At 47.4% G+C, this 20,836-nt stretch overlaps 1 protein-coding gene across 1 annotated transcript; it reads right to left on the bottom strand.

Annotated features, from left to right (window-relative positions):
* Positions 1–14,375: 14,375 nt before the first annotated feature.
* LOC119330661 (protochlorophyllide-dependent translocon component 52, chloroplastic-like) lies at positions 14,376–16,870 on the bottom strand. Its single transcript, XM_037603778.1, has 6 exons — positions 16,215–16,870; positions 15,946–16,133; positions 15,746–15,844; positions 15,518–15,668; positions 15,236–15,418; positions 14,376–15,127 (listed from the first exon to the last, which is right to left on the bottom strand). The coding sequence occupies exons 1-6, from the start codon at positions 16,860–16,862 to the stop codon at positions 14,681–14,683; spliced, it is 1,716 nt and encodes a 571-aa protein (XP_037459675.1). The 5' UTR covers positions 16,863–16,870; the 3' UTR covers positions 14,376–14,680.
* Between the last annotated feature and the right edge of the window lie 3,966 nt (positions 16,871–20,836).

Raw genomic sequence — 20,836 nt, 5'->3', positions numbered from 1 at the left:
CTTCTTTTTGTGGTGTGTTTATTGAGACCGATGAATTGTGGGTTTATGATCAAGTCTATCTATGAACAATATTTGAATCTTCTCTGAATTCTTTTATGTATGATTGATTATCTTTGCAAGTCTCTTTCAATTATCCGTTTGGTTTGGCCAACTAGATTGGTAGTTCTTTCCATGGGAGAAGTGCTTAGCTTTGAGTTCGATCTTGCGGTGTCCTTACCCAGTGACAGAAGGGGCAGCAAGGCACGTATTGTATCGTTGCCATCGAGGATAACAAGATGGGGTTTATTTCATATTGCATGAATTTATCTCTCTACATCATGTCATCTTGCTTAAGGCGTTACTCTCTTTTTAACTTAATACTCTAGATGCATGCTGGATAGCGGTCGATGAGTGGAGTAATAGTAGTAGATGCAGAATCGTTTCGATCTACTTGTCATGGACGTGATGCCTATATACATGATCATGCCTAGATATTCTCATAACTATGCTCAATTCCGTCAATTGCACAACAGTAATTTGTTCACCCACCGTAGAATACTTATGCTCTTGAGAGAAGCCACTAGTGAAACCTATGGCCCCGGGGTCTATTCTCATCATATCAATCTCCATCACTTTAATTTTGCTTTGCTTTTTTACTTTGCCTTTACTTTTTACTTTGCTTCTTTATACCAAAAACACCAAAAATATTATATCTATCAGATCTCACTCTCGTAAGTGACTGTGAAGGGCTTGACAACCCCTAATCGCGTTGGTTGTGAGTAGCTATCGCTTTGTGCAGGTACGAGGGACTTGAGCATGGGTTCCTATTGGATTGATACCTTGGTGCTCAAAAACTGAGGGAAATACTTACGCTACTCTGCTGCATCATCCCTTCCTCTTCGGGGAAAACCAACGCAAGCTCAAGATGTAGCATGGTCTTTGACATCCACCTTAGTCATGAGGAACTTGCTAAACTTTAAGTTGATTTTCGGTATCATGGGAATGCGCAATACTCCCTCAAAACCAATCTTCTCTACCAAAAATCTTTTGTAGTCGGATAATGCAGCCATGACCTCTACTACTTTCTGAATAGCTATTCTAGATGTGTATGATGTGGACTTTCTTGATGATCCGGCAAGAGCTGCTACTTCACCTCCTTCTGGCTCCTGCTCTCCCTCTATCGCCATGGCGCTCGGAGTTTGGATCTGTCGTCTGAGATGGTGTTCTTCTTCTCCCATCGAAAAATCTACAAGGGGCGGGTGGGGGGAGGAGTGGGGTTAGTCTAGAGGTTGGGGTAGCTATGCCAAGCGCCCGTGGCTGAGGTTCGCACTGTACCTAGCTGCGCGGCGGATCCGCCGCCTGATGCGTCGCCCGGCGAGAGCGGGCACTTCTCCGATGCTCTGTTCTGCAGATGGACGCAACTCGTGGTGTACAGTGTTGCGAGCAGGGGAGTGGGTGGCCCCAGCATGTGCGTGCGGTTGCTTTAATTAATTGCAGAGTGGTTGGGTATTGGGTTACGTTCGACCATGCATGTCCTCCTCTATGCACTTTTTGACTGACCGGCCGCTGGCCCATGTGCCTCCGCAGGCATGCACAAAGCTCGTCGGCCGTGGGTGCAAATGATACATAACAGTCCAGGAGACTCATCAGTCTGGGTGATTTAATACATGTAAATGAAGATTAGAAATACCTTGCCGATTACATAAGATTCTATTGCACCAGCTGCGCTAACGGAACTACTCATGCACACGCGGCTGCTAAATTCATTAATCCTAAAATCATGCCCATGCACCAACCTCTCCGCGTCGAACACCGGCACTGTGGGATCGTCACTGCCCACCGACTGCCTTGGCGAGCAGCAGCAGGAGCATGAACAAGCAAATCATCATGGTGTTCCTAGTTGCAATGCATACATCCTCCATTGCCCGGCCGATACCGAACATCACGTTGGTCCCACCTCTGGCCGCCTCGATGAGAAGGTTGATGCCAACGCCGGTGATGAAGAACGCGTACTAGTCCTCCCACAACCAGAAGTCGCACGGCCCTTCATCCTGCGTCAGTTCCAAAACTGAATGATGAACAAGAAAACACAAAGCAAAGTCGGAAACTGCAACATCCGCAAAGCAAAGCGGTCATTTTCAAATAAACAAACTTATTCCCTGATTCGGGCACTTGTAGAAACGAACACCGGGGTTCCGGTCTGTCCCGAAGACAAACCATCTAGTCCTCGTTCCGGCGCATCTCGGGCACAGGATCAATGGCAGCGGTGGCAGGGGGTACGGAGGCGATGTGCAGAAGATGAGCTCTGGGACATCGTGGCACAGCGGCGTCGATGGATCGGGGCAACAAGTTGTGCTTGTGTGCTTGTTTGAATGGGAACGTGCAAAACAATCGGTACTGGGACAACGGCTGGTGCATGGGCCTTAAATACATGCATCTAGGTGTAAAGTGTTTATGTTATACAGTGCTTGTCGCAACGATAATATTGTGTCCTCCATCCTGCGCTTGCATAGTGCTATGCAAGTGTGCGTCAGTCGCCCTGTCAGTGCGCGGTACAACGAATACAGCAAATACGAAGCATATCGCTCGCTTCCGCAGCTCTATACTCCAAGTAGCACTTACAGCTGGTCCAAATCGCTACGCAGTACCAGCCGTGGATGCGCTGCGTGCAACTGCCGCTGCGTGCAGGGCTGCACTTATCATAGAGACCAACGCATAAAATAGTTGTGGCCCCAAGGAGCGGCACAATGCGCATAGGCAATAAGGCCAGGGCGTGCAGTCCAAGGACTAGGCAAGGCCCAAGGTGCGCCTAAGAGCATCTCCCGCCGTTCGGCCCCCCAGGGCGCTAAAAAAGGGCAATCTGGGGGCGAACCGACGCTAGTTCGGCCCTTGGGGGCGACCTAGCTCCCAGTCACGCCCCCAAGACGCAAAAAATTCGAACTTGGTCGTTCCCTCTCACAAAAGACGCCACAAGTCGGGCGATCGCAAGCCACAGTTCGGCGTACAAAAAATAGAGCGGCAGAAGTTCGCATGCGCATCACTCGGCGGGCTCTGCCCCAGGCGTCGGCGGAGTTGGCGTGCGCGGGCTTGGCGGTGTCGGAGTAGCCTTTGCGCTAGGCGGTGTCGGCGCGGCTTCGGTGGTGCTGGGCGTCGTCGAGGCGTCGTCACGCGGGATTGGCGGCGGCGTCGGCGTGTGCGGCGGCATCGGCGAGTGCGGCGGCGTCGGCGTGTGCGTCGGCGTCGGCGACCTTGTCGATGGAAGCTGGTTCAGGATGAGGCCGCGCTCCGCCAACTACCACGCCTTGACCGCCTCGTCGGTGCTCTGGAGCATGTCCGCCCCGCCCAACAGGAAAGCCAGGTCGGTGTTTCTCTTCTTCGCGGCAACGTTCGTCCGGAGCAGGTCGAGCTTGACGGCGCTGTGCTACGTCTCGAGCTAGCGTTGGTTTTCCCCGAAGAGGAGGGGGTGATGCAACACAGTAGCGTAAGTATTTCCCTCAGTTTTTGAGAACCAAGGTATCAATCCAGTAGGAGGTCACGCGCAAGTCCCTCGTACCTGCACAAAATGGTAGCAACTCGCAACCAACGCTTAGGGGTTGTCAATCCCTTCACGGTCACTTACGAGAGTGAGATCTGATAGAGATAATATTTTTGGTATTTTTGGTATAAAGATGCAAAGTAAAAAGTAAAAGCAAAACAAGTAAAATAAAGTAACGGAGATTGATATGATGAGAATAAACCCGGGGGCCATAGGTTTCACTAGTGGCTTCTCTCAAGAGCATAGATATTCTACGGTGGGTGAATAAATTACTGTTGAGCAATTGATAATTGAGCATAGTTATGAGGTTATCTAGGTATGATCATGTATATAGGCATCACGTCCGTGACAAGTAGACCGACTCCTGCCTGCATCTACTACTATTACTCCACTCATCGACCGCTATCCAGCATGCATCTAGAGTATTAAGTTAAAAATAGAGTAACGCCTTAAGCAAGATGACATGATGTAGAGGAATAAATTCATGCAATATGATAAATACCTCATCTTGTTATCCTCGATGGCAACAATACAATACATGCCTTGCAACTCTTTCTGTCACTGAGTAAGGACACCGCAAGATTGAACCCAAAGCTAAGCACTTCTCCCATTGCAAGAACTACCAATCTAGTTGGCCAAACCAAACGGATAATTCGAAGAGACTTGCAAATATAACTCAATCATACATAAAAGAATTCAGAGAAGATTCAAATATTATTCATAGATAAGTTGGATCATAATCCCACAATTCATCGGTCTCAACAAACACACCGCAAAAAGAAGATTACATCGAATAGATCTCCATGAGAGAGGGGGAGAACATTGTATTGGGATCCAAAAAGAAAGAAGAAGCCATCTAGCTACTAGCTATGGACCCGAAGGTCTGAAGTAAACTACTCACACTTCATCGGAAGGGCTATGGTGTTGATGTAGAAGCCCTCCGTGATGGATGCCCTCTCCGGCGGAGCTCCGGAACAGGCCCCAAGATGGGATCTCGTGGATACAGGAAGTTGCGGCGGTGGAATTAGGTTTTTGGCTCCCTCCCTGGTCTAATGGGGTACGTAGGTATATATAGGAGGAAGGAGCACGTCAGTGGAGCTCCGAGGGGCCCACGAGGCAGGGGGCGTGCCCAGGGGGCGCCCTCCACCCTCGTGACCTCCCCGGAAACTTCTTGGAGTAGGGTCCAAGTCTCCTGGATCACATTCGGTGAGAAGATCACGTTCCCGAAGGTTTCATTCCGTTTGGACTCCGTTTGATATTCTGTTTCCTCGAAATACTGAAATAGGCAAAAAACAGCAATTCTGGGTTGGGCCTCCGGTTAATAGGTTAGTCCCAAAAATAATATAAAAGTGGAAAATAAAGCCCAATATAGTCCAAAACAGTAGATAAAGTAGCATGGAGCAATCAAAAATTATAGATACGTTGGAGACGTATCAGGCATCCCCAAGCTTAATTCCTGCTCGTCCTCGAGTAGGTAAATGATAAAAAGAGAATTTTTGATGCGGAGTGATACTTTGGCATAATTTCAATGTAAATCTTCTTAATCATGGTATGAATATTCAGATCCGAAAGGTTCAAGACAAAAGTTCATATTGACATAAAAAAGATAATACTTCAAGCATACTAATCAAACAATTATGTCATCTCAAAATAACATGGCCAAAGGAAGTTCATCCCTACAAAATCATATAGTTAGGCTATGCTTCATTTTCGTCACACAAAGATGTTCCCAACTTCTATACCCCCGATGACAAGCCAAGCAATTGTTTCATACTCAAATAATCTCAAACTTTTTCAACCTTCACGCAATACATGAGCGCGAGCCATGGACATAGCACTATGGGTGGTATAGAATATGATGATGGGGATTGTGTGGAGAAGACAAAAAAGGAGAAAGTCTCACATCAACGAGGCTAATCAATGAGCTATGGAGATGCCCATCAATTGATGTTAATGCAAGGAGTAGGGATTACCATGCAACGGATGCACTAGAGCTAAGAATGCTCAACAAAAGAAAACTAGTGGGTGTGCATCCAACTTGCTTGCTCATGAAGACCTAGGGCATTTTGAGGAAGCCCATCGTTGGAATATACAAGCCAAGTTCTATAATGAAAAATTCCAAATAGTATGAACAAGACAACTTATGAGACTCACTATATGAAAATCATGGTGCTACTTTGAAGCACAATATATGAGACTCACTACATGAAGAACAAGGTGCTACTTTGAAGCACAAGTGTGGAAAAGGAGATAGTAGCATTGCCCTTTTTATTTTCTCTTTTTTTGGGACTTTCTTTTTTTTCTTTTTGGCCTTTCTCTCTCTCTTTTTTTGATTGGGAAATGCTCTAATAATGATGATCATCACACTTCTATTTATTACAACATAATGATTACAACTCAATACTAGAACAAGATATGACTCTATATGAATGCCTCCGGCGGTGTACCGAGATGGTGCAATGAATCAAGAGTGACATGTATGAAAAATAATGCATGATGGCTTTGCCGCAAATACGATGTCAACTACAAGATCATGCAATGGCAATATGACAAAAGTAAAGCATGTCATGATGATGATGATGATGATGATGATGATGATGATGATGATGATGATGGAAGTTGCATGGCAATATATCTCGGAATGGCTATGGAAATGCCATGATAGGTAGGTATGGTGGCTGTTTTGAGGAAGATATAGGGAGGTTTATGTGTGAAAGATCGTATCATATCACGGGGTTTGGATGCACCGGCAAAGTTTTCACCAACTCTCAATGTGAGAAAGGGCAATGCACGGTACCGAAGAGGCTAACAAATGGCGGAAAGGTAAAAGTGCGTATAATCCATGGACTCAACATTAGTCAAAAGAACTCATATACTTATTGCAAAAATTTAGAAGTCATTAAAAATCAAGTACTACGCGCATGTTCCTAGGGGGATAGATTGGTAGGAAAAGACCATCGCTTGTCCCCGACCGCCACTCATAAGGATGCACAAGCCAGGTACACTTCATGCTTCAAATTTGTTACACAACTTTAACCATACGTGCATGCTACGGGACTTACTAACTTCAACACAAGTATTTCTCAAATTCACAACTACTCAACTAGCACGACTATGATATTATCACCTCCATATCTCAAAACAATTATCAAGCATCAAACTTATCTTAGTATTCAACCCACTAAAAAGAAAGTTTCACATATCTTGAATACCAAGTATATTAACATTAAGCAAATTACCATGCTATTAACGACTCTCAAAATTATCTAAGTGAAGCATGAGAGATCAAGTTTCTTTAAAACAATCCACCATCGTGCTCTAAAAGATCTAAGAGAAGCACTAGAGCAAAAATTATCACGCTCAAAAAGATATAAGTGAAGCACATAGAGTAAACTATCAAGCTCAAAAGATATAAGTGAAGCACATAGAGTATTCTAACAAATTTCAATTCATACATGGCTCTCTCAAAAGGTGTGTATAGCAAGGATGATTGTGGTAGACTAACAAGCAAAGACACAAATAATACAAGACGCTCCAAGCAAAACACATATCATGTGGTGAATAAAAATATAGCTCCAAGTAAATTACCGATGGAAGTGGACGAAAGAGGGGATGCCTTCCGGGGCATCCCCAAGCTTTGACTTTTTGGTGTCCTTGGATTATCTTGGGGGTGCCATGGGCATCCCCAAGCTTAGGCTCTTGCCACTCCTTGTTCCATAATCCATCAAAAGAATTCACCCAAAACTTGAAAATTTCACAACACAAAACTCAATAAAAATCTCGTGAGCTCCGTTAGTGAACTTGTTCTTTATTTGTATTGTTGTTAACCCTACCGTATTCCAACTTCTCTATGGTTTGTAAACTATTTTACTAGCCATAGATTCATCAAAATAAGCAAACAACACATGCAAAACAGAATCTGTCAAAAACAGAACAGTCTGTAGTAATCTGTTACTAACGCAAACTTCTGGAACCCAAAAAGTTCTACCAAAATTAGACGACCTGGGAAATTTGTTTATAGAACAACAGCAATTGTAATCACTACTTAACACGTTCTGGTGATTTTTGACAATTCGGGCACTGAGCGCAAAGATTCTGGAAATTACAGCAAGATCAAATAACTATCTTCTAAGAAGATCTAATAGGTTTAACTTGGCACAAACACTAATTAAAAGATAAAACCACATCTAAACAAAATCTAGATGGATTATTTATTCCTAAACAGAACCAAAAACAAAAAACACAAAATAAAATTGGGTTGCCTCCCAACAAGCGCTATCGTTTAACGCCCCTAGCTAGGCATAAAAGCAAGGATAGATCTAGGTATTGCCATCTTTAGTAGGCAATCCATAAGTGGCTCTCATGATAGATTCATATGGTAATTTTATTTTCTTTCTAGGAAAGTGTTCCATGCCCTTCTTTAAGGGAAATTGGAATTTAATATTCCCTTCCTTCATATCAATAATTGCACCAATCGTTCTAAGGAAAGGTCTACCAAGAATAATAGGACATGAAGGATTGCAATCTATATCAAGAACAATAAAATCTACGGGCACATAATTCCTATTTGCAACAATAAAAACATCATTAATTCTTCCCATAGGCTTTTTAATAGTGGAATCCGCAAGATGCAAGTTTAGAGAGCAATCATCAAAGTCACGGAAATCTAGCAAATCACACAAAGCTTTGGGGATAGTAGAGACACTAGAACCCAAATCACACAAAGCATAAAACTCGTAATTTTTAATTTTAATCTTAATTGTAGGTTCCCACTCATCATGGAGTTTTCTAGGGATAGAAACTTTCAACTCAAGCTTTTCTTCATAAGATTGCATTAAGGCGTCAACAATGTGTTCGGTAAAGGCCTTATTTCGAATATAAGCATGAGGAGAATTTAACACGGATTGCAACAAGGAAATACAATCAATTAAAGAGCAATTTTCATAGTTAAATTCCTTGAGATCCAAAATAGTGGGTTTAGCAATATCTAGATTTTTATTTCTTTCAATCCCTTTTTTATCAATTTCATCATCAAGATCTAAAAACTCAGAATTCTTAGAACGCCTTCTATGTAAGGGAAGATCATAATCAGATTCATCAAGCTTCATATTGCAAAACAAAGATTTAATAGGGGACACATAAATAACTTTTATATCTTCATCTTGATTTTCATAGTTATTCGGTTTAGCGGCCATCTTATTGACTAAGGTGGCTTGCATATCCGAAATTTCAGCGGTCATTTTTTCAAGATGAGCAATTTGGGCTCTTACACCATCAAATTCTTTGGACATATCATCGAGCTCTTTATTCATATAACTCATAAAACTCTTTTGTTCCTTAAGCTCGTTTCTAAAGAAATTATTATGCTCAAATTGCAAGACCATAAACTTCCTGACATTGTTTTCGATATCTTCTAGCCTTTTAAGGTGAAGATCACCAAAATTAGGTAAGGCCATCATGACGAACAAGCAAGCAAACTAACACACGAGCAAACAAAAGGCAAAAGGGAAAGGGAGGGCGAATAAAACGGCAAGGTGAAGTGGGGGAGAGGAAAACGAGAGGCAAATGACAAATAATGTAATGCGAGAGATAGATATTGTGATGGGTACTTGGTATGTTGACTTTTGCGTAGGCTTCCCCGGCAACAGCGCCAGAAATCCTTCTTGCTACGTCTCGAGCTAGCGTTGGTTTTCCCCGAAGAGGAGGGGGTGATGCAGCACAGTAGCGTAAGTATTTCCCTCAGTTTTTGAGAACCAAGGTATCAATCCAGTAGGAGGTCACGCGCAAGTCCCTCGTACCTGCACAAAACGGTACCAACTCGCAACCAACGCTTAGAGGTTGTCAATCCCTTCACGGTCACTTACGAGAGTGAGATCTGATAGAGATAATATTTTTGGTATTTTTGGTATAAAGATGCAAAGTAAAAAGTAAAAGCAAAACAAGAAAAATAAAGTAATGGAGATTGATATGATGAGAATAAACCCGGGGGCCATAGGTTTCACTAGTGGCTTCTCTCAAGAGCATAGATATTCTATGGTGGGTGAACAAATTACTGTTGAGCAATTGATAGAACTGAGCATAGTTATGAGGTTATCTAGGTATGATCATGTATATAGGCATCACGTCCGTGACAAGTAGACCGACTCCTGCCTGCATCTACTACTATTACTCCACTCATCGACCGCTATCCAGCATGCATCTAGAGTATTAAGTTAAAGACAGAGTAACGCCTTAAGCAAGATGACATGATGTAGAGGAATAAATTCATGCAATGTGATAAATACCCCATCTTGTTATCCTCGATGGCAACAATACAATACGTGCCTTGCAACTCTTTCTGTCACTGAGTAAGGACACCGCAAGATTGAACCCAAAGCTAAGCACTTCTCCCATTGCAAGAACTACCAATCCAGTTGGCCAAACCAAACGGATAATTCGAAGAGACTTGCAAATATAACTCAATCATACATAAAAGAATTCAGAGAAGATTCAAATATTATTCATAGATAAGTTGGATCATAATCCCACAATTCACCGGTCTCAACAAACACACCGCAAAAAGAAGATTACATCGAATAGATCTCCACAAGAGAGGGGGGGAACATTGTATTGGGATCCAAAAAGAGAGAAGAAGCCATCTAGCTACTAGCTATGGACCCGAAGGTCTGAAGTAAACTACTCACACTTCATCGGAAGGGCTATGGTGTTGATGTAGAAGCCCTCCGTGATGGATGCCCTCTCCGGTGGAGCTCCGGAACAGGCCCCAAGATGGGATCTCGTGGATACAGAAAGTTGCAGCGGTGGAATTAGGTTTTTGGCTCCCTCCCTGGTCTAATGGGGGTACGTAGGTATATATAGGAGGAAGGAGTACGTCGGTGGAGCTCCGAGGGGCCCACGAGGCAGGGGGGCGCGCCCAGGGGGGGGCCCTCCACCCTCGTGACCTCCCCGGAAACTTCTTGGAGTAGGGTCCAAGTCTCCTGGATCACGTTCGGTGAGAAGATCACGTTCCCGGAGGTTTCATTCCGTTTGGACTCCGTTTGATATTCTGTTTCCTCAAAATACTGAAATAGGCAAAAAACAGCAATTCTGGGCTGGGCCTCCGGTTAATAGGTTAGTCCCAAAAATAATATAAAAGTGGAAAATAAAGCCCAATATAGTCCAAAACAGTAGATAAAGTAGCATGGAGCAATCAAAAATTATAGATACGTTGAAGACGTATCACGCTGCTCGACATCAACGCCGACCACCGCGCCTTGGTCTTCTCTTCATGAAGGACGGCCCGGGCCTGCGCGTCGGCGAGGTAGTGCTTGATGGACTCCTGCACTCGAGCGGTGGCCGCGTCGGCGTATTTCCCCTTCTTGGCAACTTTTTTGCCGTCCGGCCGCCCTTCCGATGCGCCAGGAGTCGGCGTGTCCGGCTTGTAGGTCTCCTTGGCCTTGTCGAGGGTGCGCCGAACTTCCGCCCACTTCTCGCACTTGTCAATGCGCTTGTAGACACGGAGGTACTTGAATTCGGCGTCGCTGTTGCTCTGCCGGTACAGGGCGAACATGCGCAGCAACTGCGCGAAGGAACAAACAGTTGGCGCGCGTACACGGCGAAGAGAGGCGGGAGGCCGGCGTGGCATACCTAATCCTCGACGCTGGCGCCGCTCTCCGGGCGAGCCTCGACCTCCTCGACGACCCCATGCCATTTGTTGCACGCCCCCTGGATACGCCCCCAATGGTTTGCCATCGCCTTGTAGCCGCGCTGCATGTAGACGCCTTTGAAGTAGGGGTCGACAAGCTTGCGCTCGTCGAACACGGCCTTGACGCGGTCCCAGTACGTGTCGATGCTCTGGTTCGTGCCGGTCGTCGGGTCGAGGCAGACGACTTTCCATGCTTCCGCGAGGCATTCCTCCAACTTGGACGCCCACTTGATGCACGGCTCGCCTGTCCTGGCCGCCCGCTTCTTCTTCTTGCGCCCCTTCGCCGTCTCAGGCGTCGGCTCCTCCTCCTCCTGCTCCTCCTGCTCGTCCTCGCCATAGACGTAGCCGAGCTCGCCGTCCATGCCGCCGCTGAGATCCACCACCTCGTCCTGGGTGATGAACCCGGGAGATGCAGCGGCCGCGGCCGAACCTGCCGCAATGATGTTGTCCATGTCGGCCTCGGTCTTGTCGGTGTCGCCGAGGTGCGAGAAGGGCAGCGGGCCACGTCGTAGCGGGGGCGTCGGAGAGGAAGCGTAGGCGGGCAGCGAGTAGTTGTATGGAGGGTACTGCACGCCGGTGAAGGCGGGAGAGGGCGTGCGCTGGGCCGGGTATCCATGGGGGAAGGTGACGTTTGGGTTGAACCCACCGTGCGCGTCCCCGTCGACGTAGCCGGGCGAGGGCGATCCCCATGGCTGCGGAGAGCCGACACCTTGCTGGCCCCAGGGCGCGTACTGGGCGTGGCTTCCGGGTGGATTCATCATCCCCGCGCGAGTCGCGTCGGCCTCGGTTTGGTCCGCCGAGGCAGCCGCAGCCGCGCGCGCCGCGTTGTCGCGGGCCTTCTTGGCGATGGCCCTGTTCCACCGGTTGGCGGTGACAGCCTCCCGCCGCTGAACTTCCGCCCTCCACTCGGCGTTTGACATGCCCGGTGGCTTGATCGGCGGCACCCTCGGCTTCCTCTGCTTCGGCTGGGCGACGGAGGCGGTCGCGGTTGCCGCCGCACGGGGGCGACGTACTTCTTTGGTGGCATGGCGGCCGGCTGGGAGGGAGGCGAGCGGGAGGGAGATTGGCGGGAGGAAGGAAGAGTACGGGAGGGAAGTGGGGAAAACGCGGGAAGAAACGGCGGGAAGAGGCACTCGCCTCGCCGACAGGGCGGACCCACGCGCCCTTTTCGCTTGTGCTGGCGCCCCAGGCACCCCCCAGGAAGCCGGGTTCGGCCTGGGTCCGCCGGCACCAGTTTCGGCCCAAGCCGGCGAAAAACGGGCTTCTGGGGCGCGACTGGGCCGTTTTTTCAGCGCCGGCGCGGCAAAAACGCCTGGGGAGGGCCTGTTGGGTGCGCGGCTGGAGATGCTCTATGGCAGACGGTTCAAGGAGTTGGCAGTCCCACCCTGAAAGCGCGAACAAGGATGTAGCCAAAGAGAGGCATGGCTGTCTCCAGAAATTTAGGGCCCCGGTGTGAAATGAAAATGATGCCTTAAAATCTGAAAAACTCTTGTAGCGAAAATATTAGTAAACTATATGATACTCTCTTTTAAGTCATATTAACTTTTATTATATGATATTTCGTACAATATATGAAATATATCTGATACACAAACTATCTTCTTCTATAAAGGATGCATGGGCTAAACATTAAACATACGGTAATTTATTAATTAACTTAACAACTGATGTGCATATACAATATACTCACTGCCCATTAAGTTATTCAACAAAAAATAACGTAAACTAAACCTTCTTGGTCTTGGGCGCACCTGATTAATCTGCAAATCGATCCCAATCCTAGGCGCTTGACCACCGGCTAGCAGCGGCTGCATTCTGCCTTTCTTGATGCCGTTTGCCCTTGCTCACGCTGGCTGTTGCTCGATTTGTGGGGTGAATTCTGCCGCCATCCTGTTTCTTGCTCCGCCTCCCCAAAGCAGATTAGATCGAGCTGTGGCATTCTTTTTTTTCCGGAGACAATCTCGCGAAACTTTATTAACCCGTCACAATGTTTACAGAGACGAAATAAAGATCTCCCGGCTGGTCTAACCACACATGGCGGCCAACCGCGATGAAGAGAGAATGTTTCGCTAGATTGTGAGTTTCATAGTTTGAGCTCCTAAATTCATGACCTATATTGCATGATAAAAAACTAGAAGAGTGTTCCGATATCTCCCGAAGGACAGCTCCACAACTAGCTAACTCAAGCCATGGCACTCAAGCAGACTAGAATGAATTGTGGGCCAGAGGGCTGACCGAGAGGAAGTTGGGAAAAGGCTCGGGGCCTGCGATCAACCCAACCAAATTGGGGAGAGCGTTCAAGCGATCAGACCAGGCCTCAGGCCCAAAAAAATGCAAAGAAATAAGATAGCCTAATAAAAAATACACAACATTGGCCCAAAATATGTCCTAGAGTAAAAGCAAATGTTTTTTTTTTGCGGAGCACGGCTGTGATTCTCAGGAAAAAAAAACACAGTCGTGCTTCTCGTGGAAGCACATATTTGCTTTCGTAACAAGCACAGTTGTGCTTTCTGAAAAAGGAAAAATTGTGCTTCGATAAGAAGTACAGATTTGCTTCTCGTAGAAGTACATATTTGCTTCCGCAAGTTGCGCAGCTGTTTTAAAAAAAAAGTGTTTTCACAAGAAGCACATATTTGCTTGTGATTATCAAAAAGGAAAAAAGTATGTGCAACAATGTAGTTTTTTCAAGTCGAGACATGCGGTCAACAATAGTAAAGACAGTGAGTTCAGAAAATCTTTACGTGACGTCCAATGTGTGAATTGTTCACTATCAAGTGGATCAGGGAAGGAGCTACTAGGGTGAGAGTGAGAATACATAAAGCATTTCGGCTATAGTAGTTTGATTTTCGTGCGAGCATTGGCTGTGATGGATAAAAGGAAGGGACCATTGTTGCATATCCATGTCAAAGTCAACGAATTAGCAGCGGAGCTCATGGTAATGGTTCAAGTCGAAGGAAGATGGAGGTTCATGCATGGGGCTTCAGGATGATGATGAGAACTTACTCAATAGTGGTCCGGTCACTGCCCGGCACTGTCTGTTCAGGCGTGTCTGCGGATGTTAGACACGCCCGGTCACTGTCGCGTGCCCACGGATGTTTAAGGATAAGATTTGCTCATTGTGGCTGTAGATGCTCGTAGTGCTTAACCACCACCTTGATCGAAACCTTACGACGGAGATGTTTCATTATCGTGATGAAATTCATACAAAAGGACAAACTGGCCAAATTGCGTGGTGCCGTGAGACTGTCACTCAATAGGTTTCACATCCTAGTGCAATCCTTGGCTTGTTCCGGGAGGGCCAACACTGTTTCAGAACGTGTGGTACCTGATGCAGGCGTGCTGATCTCTGCTCAAAACTGATATTTGGACTAAAATACACCGATTTTCGATGCACTAAAATTTGATTTACAAAAACAACGGCCCTAGATGTATTTTCTAGTATATCCCTACACATACTTTTCCCTACCGGATGATTTGCCAAGTCATTTGTAAGCATGGACATAATCCTCAAAATAGAATTTCTTCTGGATGAAGTCGGCGAGCCACCGGGACGCCACGAAGCAGAGGACGGCCGCGGACACGACGGCGGCCCGCTGGGCGACGGACGTGAGCAGCGTCCCCTTGGCCACCGCGAGGAGCCCGACGACGGCGATCGACGCCACCTGCAGGGCGACCTCCAGCGCCTTCATGGCCTTGAGTGCGGCGCTGCAGCTCGTGCACTGCGCGACGTGCGACCAGTACCTGTCCATGAGCTTGTCCTTGGTGGGGGTCGGCGGCAGCTGGTCGACCGTCGGGGCCGCCCAGCCGACCTGGAACCTGCAGTGCTTCCTGAACCAGTTCCTGAAGGCGACGACGGTGCCGTCCGACGTCGTGGGCACGTACACGCTCTTCTGCCAGTTCTCGATGCCCGCCTTGGCGAAATTGCGCTCCTGAAACGAAACGAAGAAGATGAAGAAGATTTTGGTTCACTTAATGGCATGAATCGGATCCAGTGGAATCACTGACCATGAAGTGAGAGGGGAATGGCTGCTGCGTACCTCGAGGTGGAGGAGGTACATGTCGGAATCCAAGACGACGTTGACGCCGATGTGGTCGAACCACCGCGGCGTGATCTTGTGCAGCCAGAGGCCGAAGTTCCTCGGGTAGGCCCACATCACCCTGCTCCTCCCCGGAGCGACCGGGACGATGATGAACACGATCATGAGGTGAGGCTTGTTCTTCTGCATACACACAGAGCAGGATCAACTGCTGTTCCGTGTTTGACAGGGGAGTAACTAGGAGGGGACTGGCCAGTTCTTACTCCCATCCCACGTACGTACCTCTGATTTCTTGGACGCCGGCGATCCGTAGTACGTGCAAGGCGCGACGAACTTGGAGTAGCCGGGGCCCTGCGACGAGGCGTACCCGTTCACGCTCGACTCCTCCACCTGCACCGCCATCGGCACGCCGCCTTCTTCGTCGTACTCCTCTGTGAAGAAGAAGAAGTAGTGAAATTCAGGGAAGCTGCCATGGTGGATCATTTGAGTAATATGAGGGCAGGGACATATCTGCCGGGGTCTACGAGCCTGGGGAGGCCGCGGAACAAGCCTTTGTGCGCGTAGGGCACGTGAGAAGGGTCCATGAGGTTCTCCGCCAACACATCGTACCTGCGACAAAATACAGTGCAGCTTCCGTTGATCAATGGAAGATTCAGAAAAGGGAGAAAAGGAACACGATGGAGCTGCATGCATGCGCGCTCTAGCTTTACCCGAAAGGCATGTCCCTTATCAAGAAGGAGGTGACGAAGGACGGGTCGTCGATCTCCGGGATGAACGGCGGCCGCTTCCTCTGCAGCACGTCGCTGTGCTCCGGCCCGGCGCGCGGGTAGAACCAGAGGAGCTTGTTCTGCACCACGCACGGGTACGACGCCACGCACGCCTTGCTGTTGGTGTGCACCTGCAGATTCATGCAAGCCAGGATCGATCAGTCGAGAGACGCGTCCGTAAGGAAGATGATCGGTGGCATGGCGTGGCGTACCGGGGGGCCGAGGGCGGGGGCCTGCGGGATGAACTTGCAGGCGCCGCGGCCGTCGAAGCACCAGCCGTGGTACACGCACTGGAGCCGGCCCTTGTCGTCGATGCGGCCCTCCGAGAGCGGCGCGAGGCGGTGCGGGCACGCGTCCTCGAACACGCGCCACTCGCCGGCGCCGCGGTCGTACCAGGCCACCACGCGGATGCCCAGCACCATCTTGCCGTGCGGCGCGCCGGGGTCCAGGTCCTCCACGGGGGCGAAAGGGTACCACTGGTCCAGCCAGTCGAACCGCTCCTCCTTCTCCCCGGACGCCGGATCCTGCTCCGTCCACGGCGACTCGGACGCCACGGCCGACGCCGGCAGCATCCGTGCGGCCCCGTTGCGGTGGCGGCGCGCCCGTCGCCGCGGGACGAGGCGGGGCCTGACGCTCGGCGCTGGGACGCCGGCGGGGAGCGGGAGCAATGGCTGGGCCTGGACGCGGGGGAGGAGCAGGCGGAGGGGATCCATGTCGCCGGTGGCGTCCAACGGCCGATCGACGGCGTGGGTGGAAACGGGAGGGCTTGAGACAAGTGAAAGAAAGAAACGGCGAGCAGTCAGCGGTAGTTGGCGGTAGAACTTATCGGAAGCTACCGGCGATGGACGTGTGGCCGACATGGACAGTCAAGTTGTCAGCGTGATCTGACGAGGCACGTGGCTCGCCGTCGGCATAGAAGCCAGGGGCGGGCAGCGACGGTGACGCAGACCGACCGGCGACCGCGGCGGGATCCCTCTCACACATAAGAACGCCGCAACGTGTGACAGGATCATACGCCTCTTTTACGTGTCCGCAACGTGCACCGTCATGTGGGCAGGATTGCAGCAGCTATCTCATTCGTGCGACTGAGCTTCTCTGTCCGTTCTTGCCGTCTTCTTCATTCAAGGCAACTCCACCTAGAAACAAACAGCATCAATAAAGATATTAATAGAAAGAGAGAAAAATGCATAAAAGAAAACTGACGCTACGAGCAATGGGCCGCGCGCGGGAAAGCATCCCATGGTATACGAGCAGCTCTAGCGGCCGTCAAATTTTAGATCGCCACAATGGCAGTCCTCAAAATTTATGGATGTTCCAACGAGGTCGGAGGCGAACTCGGAATCGCTATATTCGGGCCTCCAAATTCCTTCTGCCCGGAGAGGTGTCCTTTTGTATACATCCACACCATGAGGTGAAGGATCATGTGATGTTTTTTTTTGTGTCAATAACTTTGTTGAATCGCTCTAAAGTTGGTTTCGAGATGCCAAATATGAAGGCTGAGAGGTCGGATATGGAGGGCGCTGCATAATGCATGGTCATAATGACCCGCATGACGACTCTGCTAGAGCTTTTTTTTTCCTGCTTGTGCTCCATATGACGGTTATTAGGAATTTTGGATGTTTTTGGCGACCATGTTAGAGTCGCTCTAAGGTCTGCCATTTACAAAGAGGGTCTTGCATGGGAAATAAAAGCAAAATTTATGGATACACGACAAACTTCATGAGCGAGGGTGGTGGTGCTTGCGGGAGAGAGACGTTATGGATGCGTTTGGTTGCCTGCGTCGTTTTTCGCCCCTTTGCATATTTGTCCCAGTTGGGATTGGCTGAGCATATGCAGGCAAAAAGAACCAACATCTGCATGTTGATTGGTTGCTTGCATCCCCTCTAGCATGCTTGTCGTGAAACGGAAGGCCTGGTGTTTGGCTGCCGACTTGTTTCAGAGGAAAACACAAGTCCAGTTGTTTGGTTACATCCATGACTGTTTGGCTTGCATCTCCTCGATATGGCGAGGTTACTAGAGGCACACGTGGACAACTAAGAACATAACTAGAGGAACAGAACAAACTTAAGCACAAACACAAGTCATAACCACGCATCAGAAGTTTTAAACCAATGTGGTACAATAAGTTTTGAACAAAACTCAAGTCTTAAATCAACAACCAACAAAGGAACGGGCAACATGAGCTTAGGCGGTCAAGGCGAAGGCATCGTCATGCTTCTTGCACTTGATGACCACCTCCACGTCCTCGTCGATGAAGACGGTCACCCTCACGGTGTCGGGGGTCAGCAACTTGAACATCAACGATAAGGATTAAGTAGAGATTCTAAGTTTTTTGGACCAAATCTTTCAGGGCGAACAATAGAACCAGCAGATATTTTTGATTGTTAAGCAGATTAGATCTATTCCACAAACAAACATAACAGATTCTTGTGTATCAGCAAGCAAAACAAGCGATATTGGCGTCCCCGATTTGGGACATTTTTCACCTCAGTTGCAAGTTCACTCTCGACTCGCAACTGAACCCGGATTTTTTTTGTTCCGGATACAAGTCCACCATCAGCTTGCAACTGAGACAAAAGTATTTTGTCCCAGTTACAAGTCCACCGTCAACTCGCAACTAGGCTCATCCTGAACCCGACACTTTTTTGACTTAGTTGCAAAGTCACCCACAACTAGCAATTGGGCCCTAACCTTTTTTTTTTGGCCAAAGTTGCAATTTCATCAATAACTTGCAAGTGAGCCGGACTCTTTTTTTTGCCTCGGTTGCAAACGAGCCCGACCTTTTTCTTTGGCCAAAGCTCAGTATTTTGAAAACATCAAAATACATACTTAAAAGTTTCAAAAAAGTCAGAAAAAAAATCCATGGGAACATATATGTATTATGCAAGAACGTGTTAAATTTCATTTGAACATATTGTGATTTGTAGGCTGTACAAAAAACAAAAAACGGCCCAACAACAAAAATAAAAGGCACATTTAAAAGTGTGTATTTGTTTTTTTTGTACGTCACATGTGAAAGTATAATGCTGTGGAATTTAGTATACATGTGTAAGTGTCTTTCACAAATAAAATAAAATAAAATCATGCTTTGGAAATATGAATTTCAAATCGAGCTCCCTGTAGCTCGGACTCTATTGGCATTTTTCGCCGTGTTAGTGGACTACAAGCTTCTCGATGGTGCCTACCGAAAAATAAAAAAGACTGCATCAACCCGTGAGGTAATCTTCGGCATAAAAGTAAAAATGGTAGTGTAGCGCGCAGCAACCACTTCCTGGCTTCCATGACCTGTCGTGGACAGTGCCATTTTTTAGAGCAAACAATATCACCAACATATTCGATCATGTTGCTGATGTCGTGGACAGTGCCACTTTTATGGACACATATTCGATCTACCCCCACCCCTCTCATCCACCTTCTCTTATGTTGTAGCAGAAGATCAAAGCAACTCAATTACAAAGAAACACAAAAGGTGTGAAACTGTTGTAGCAGAAACAAGCAGATGTCCCCGACACTACTACTTAGATTGTCTATTTTAGGTAGAAGAAAACATATGAGCAAGTTGAATAACCTTTATGGACAACTATCTTACCCCCCCTCCCCCATGTAACTTCTCATTTGTTCTAGCAAAAATCCAAACAACTCAACTACAAAAGGACACAAAATGCAAAACTGTTCTAGCAAAAAAACAAGCAACTGCCCTAGCAAAACCAAGCAATTGTCCTAGAAAAATCAAGCAACTCCCCTGGCATCTACTTTAGGGTGGAGGATGGGGGCGGTGTTGTGCTTCGCGCGGAGCGCGTCGACAGGAGGAGGATCGGGGCGATAGCCGTGTAGCTGGGAGGAGGAGGATCACCCCTGCCCCCCCGTCTGATTTTCGCCAAGTATTTACGATCATACCAAAAGGGATCCCACCCCCGAGGAGATAAATTCTTGACACATCTCTATGACACAAACTAGAAAGGTATCTAAAACCTTTGCATATTAGCTAAATTATGGTCTTGGTAATGTTATTGTTCATGAGGATTGGGCAACTGGATACATGGTTTTAGACAAGTGTGATTGTGGGCAACTGGATACATGGTTTTGGACAACTGTACAGTTGATTGTGGGCAACTGTGGGAATTCCTAACTAACACATGCAACCAGGAATAGCAGGGCCAAAAAGAACACTTGTCTAAACCAACCTATACAATCAATAAGAGCTTATTCCATCAAGAAATCTTAAGGCTTGATGTGCATTGACTGTTATCGTGTACAACTTATCTTTGAATTGGTTCTAGCTATATTTCCTGAAAATTGAGTGTGCACTACCGAACTAAGCTACTACTCTTGCTAATATCAACGTGTATCCCAACTTTCTAATCCTAAAACTATCATGGTCGATTTACTCATATTCTGCACCCTTTGTCAAAATAGCCATGCAAACCAATCATCACATCAGTTCTAGGCCATCAGGAACTACTTCCTAGGTGTATCTTCTTAGTCTGTATACGTATTCAAATCTGAGATGGTAATCTAAAAAACTTACAAGCAAGCAATCTAGCAAAAGCAGGTAACTGTCTATAGCATTACTACTTAGATTATCTACTACTTTAGGCAGAAAAAACCGTGTGAGAAACTTGAATAACCTTTGTCGAAAACTATCTGACCCCCTCCCCATGCAACTTCTCATCTGGTCTAGCAAAAATCCAAGCAACTCAATTAGAAAACATATAGTGCAAAACTGTTCTAGTAAAAAAGGAAGCAACTGTCCTAGGAAAACTAAGCAACTGCAATTTTTTTCCGATTAAATGCAGCAACTTTGTGATTCCAGACAACTCATACTAAAATTTGA

The sequence above is a fragment of the Triticum dicoccoides genome, chromosome 7A (assembly GCF_002162155.2).
Source record: "Triticum dicoccoides isolate Atlit2015 ecotype Zavitan chromosome 7A, WEW_v2.0, whole genome shotgun sequence".
In the NCBI taxonomy this organism is placed as follows: Eukaryota; Viridiplantae; Streptophyta; class Magnoliopsida; order Poales; family Poaceae; genus Triticum; species Triticum dicoccoides.
This window is presented reverse-complemented; position numbering and strand designations above follow the sequence as displayed.

Coding starts and splice junctions, on each gene's coding strand:
- LOC119330661 (XM_037603778.1), bottom strand. CDS start 16,862: ATGTCGGCCACACGTCCATCGCCGGTAGCTTCCGATAAGTTCTACCGC. Junction 15,669..15,745: donor AGGCTCGTAGACCCCGGCAG/ATATGTCCCTGC, acceptor CTTCTTCTTCAC/AGAGGAGTACGACGAAGAAG. Junction 15,419..15,517: donor CGGCGTCCAAGAAATCAGAG/GTACGTACGTGG, acceptor GTGTGTATGCAG/AAGAACAAGCCTCACCTCAT.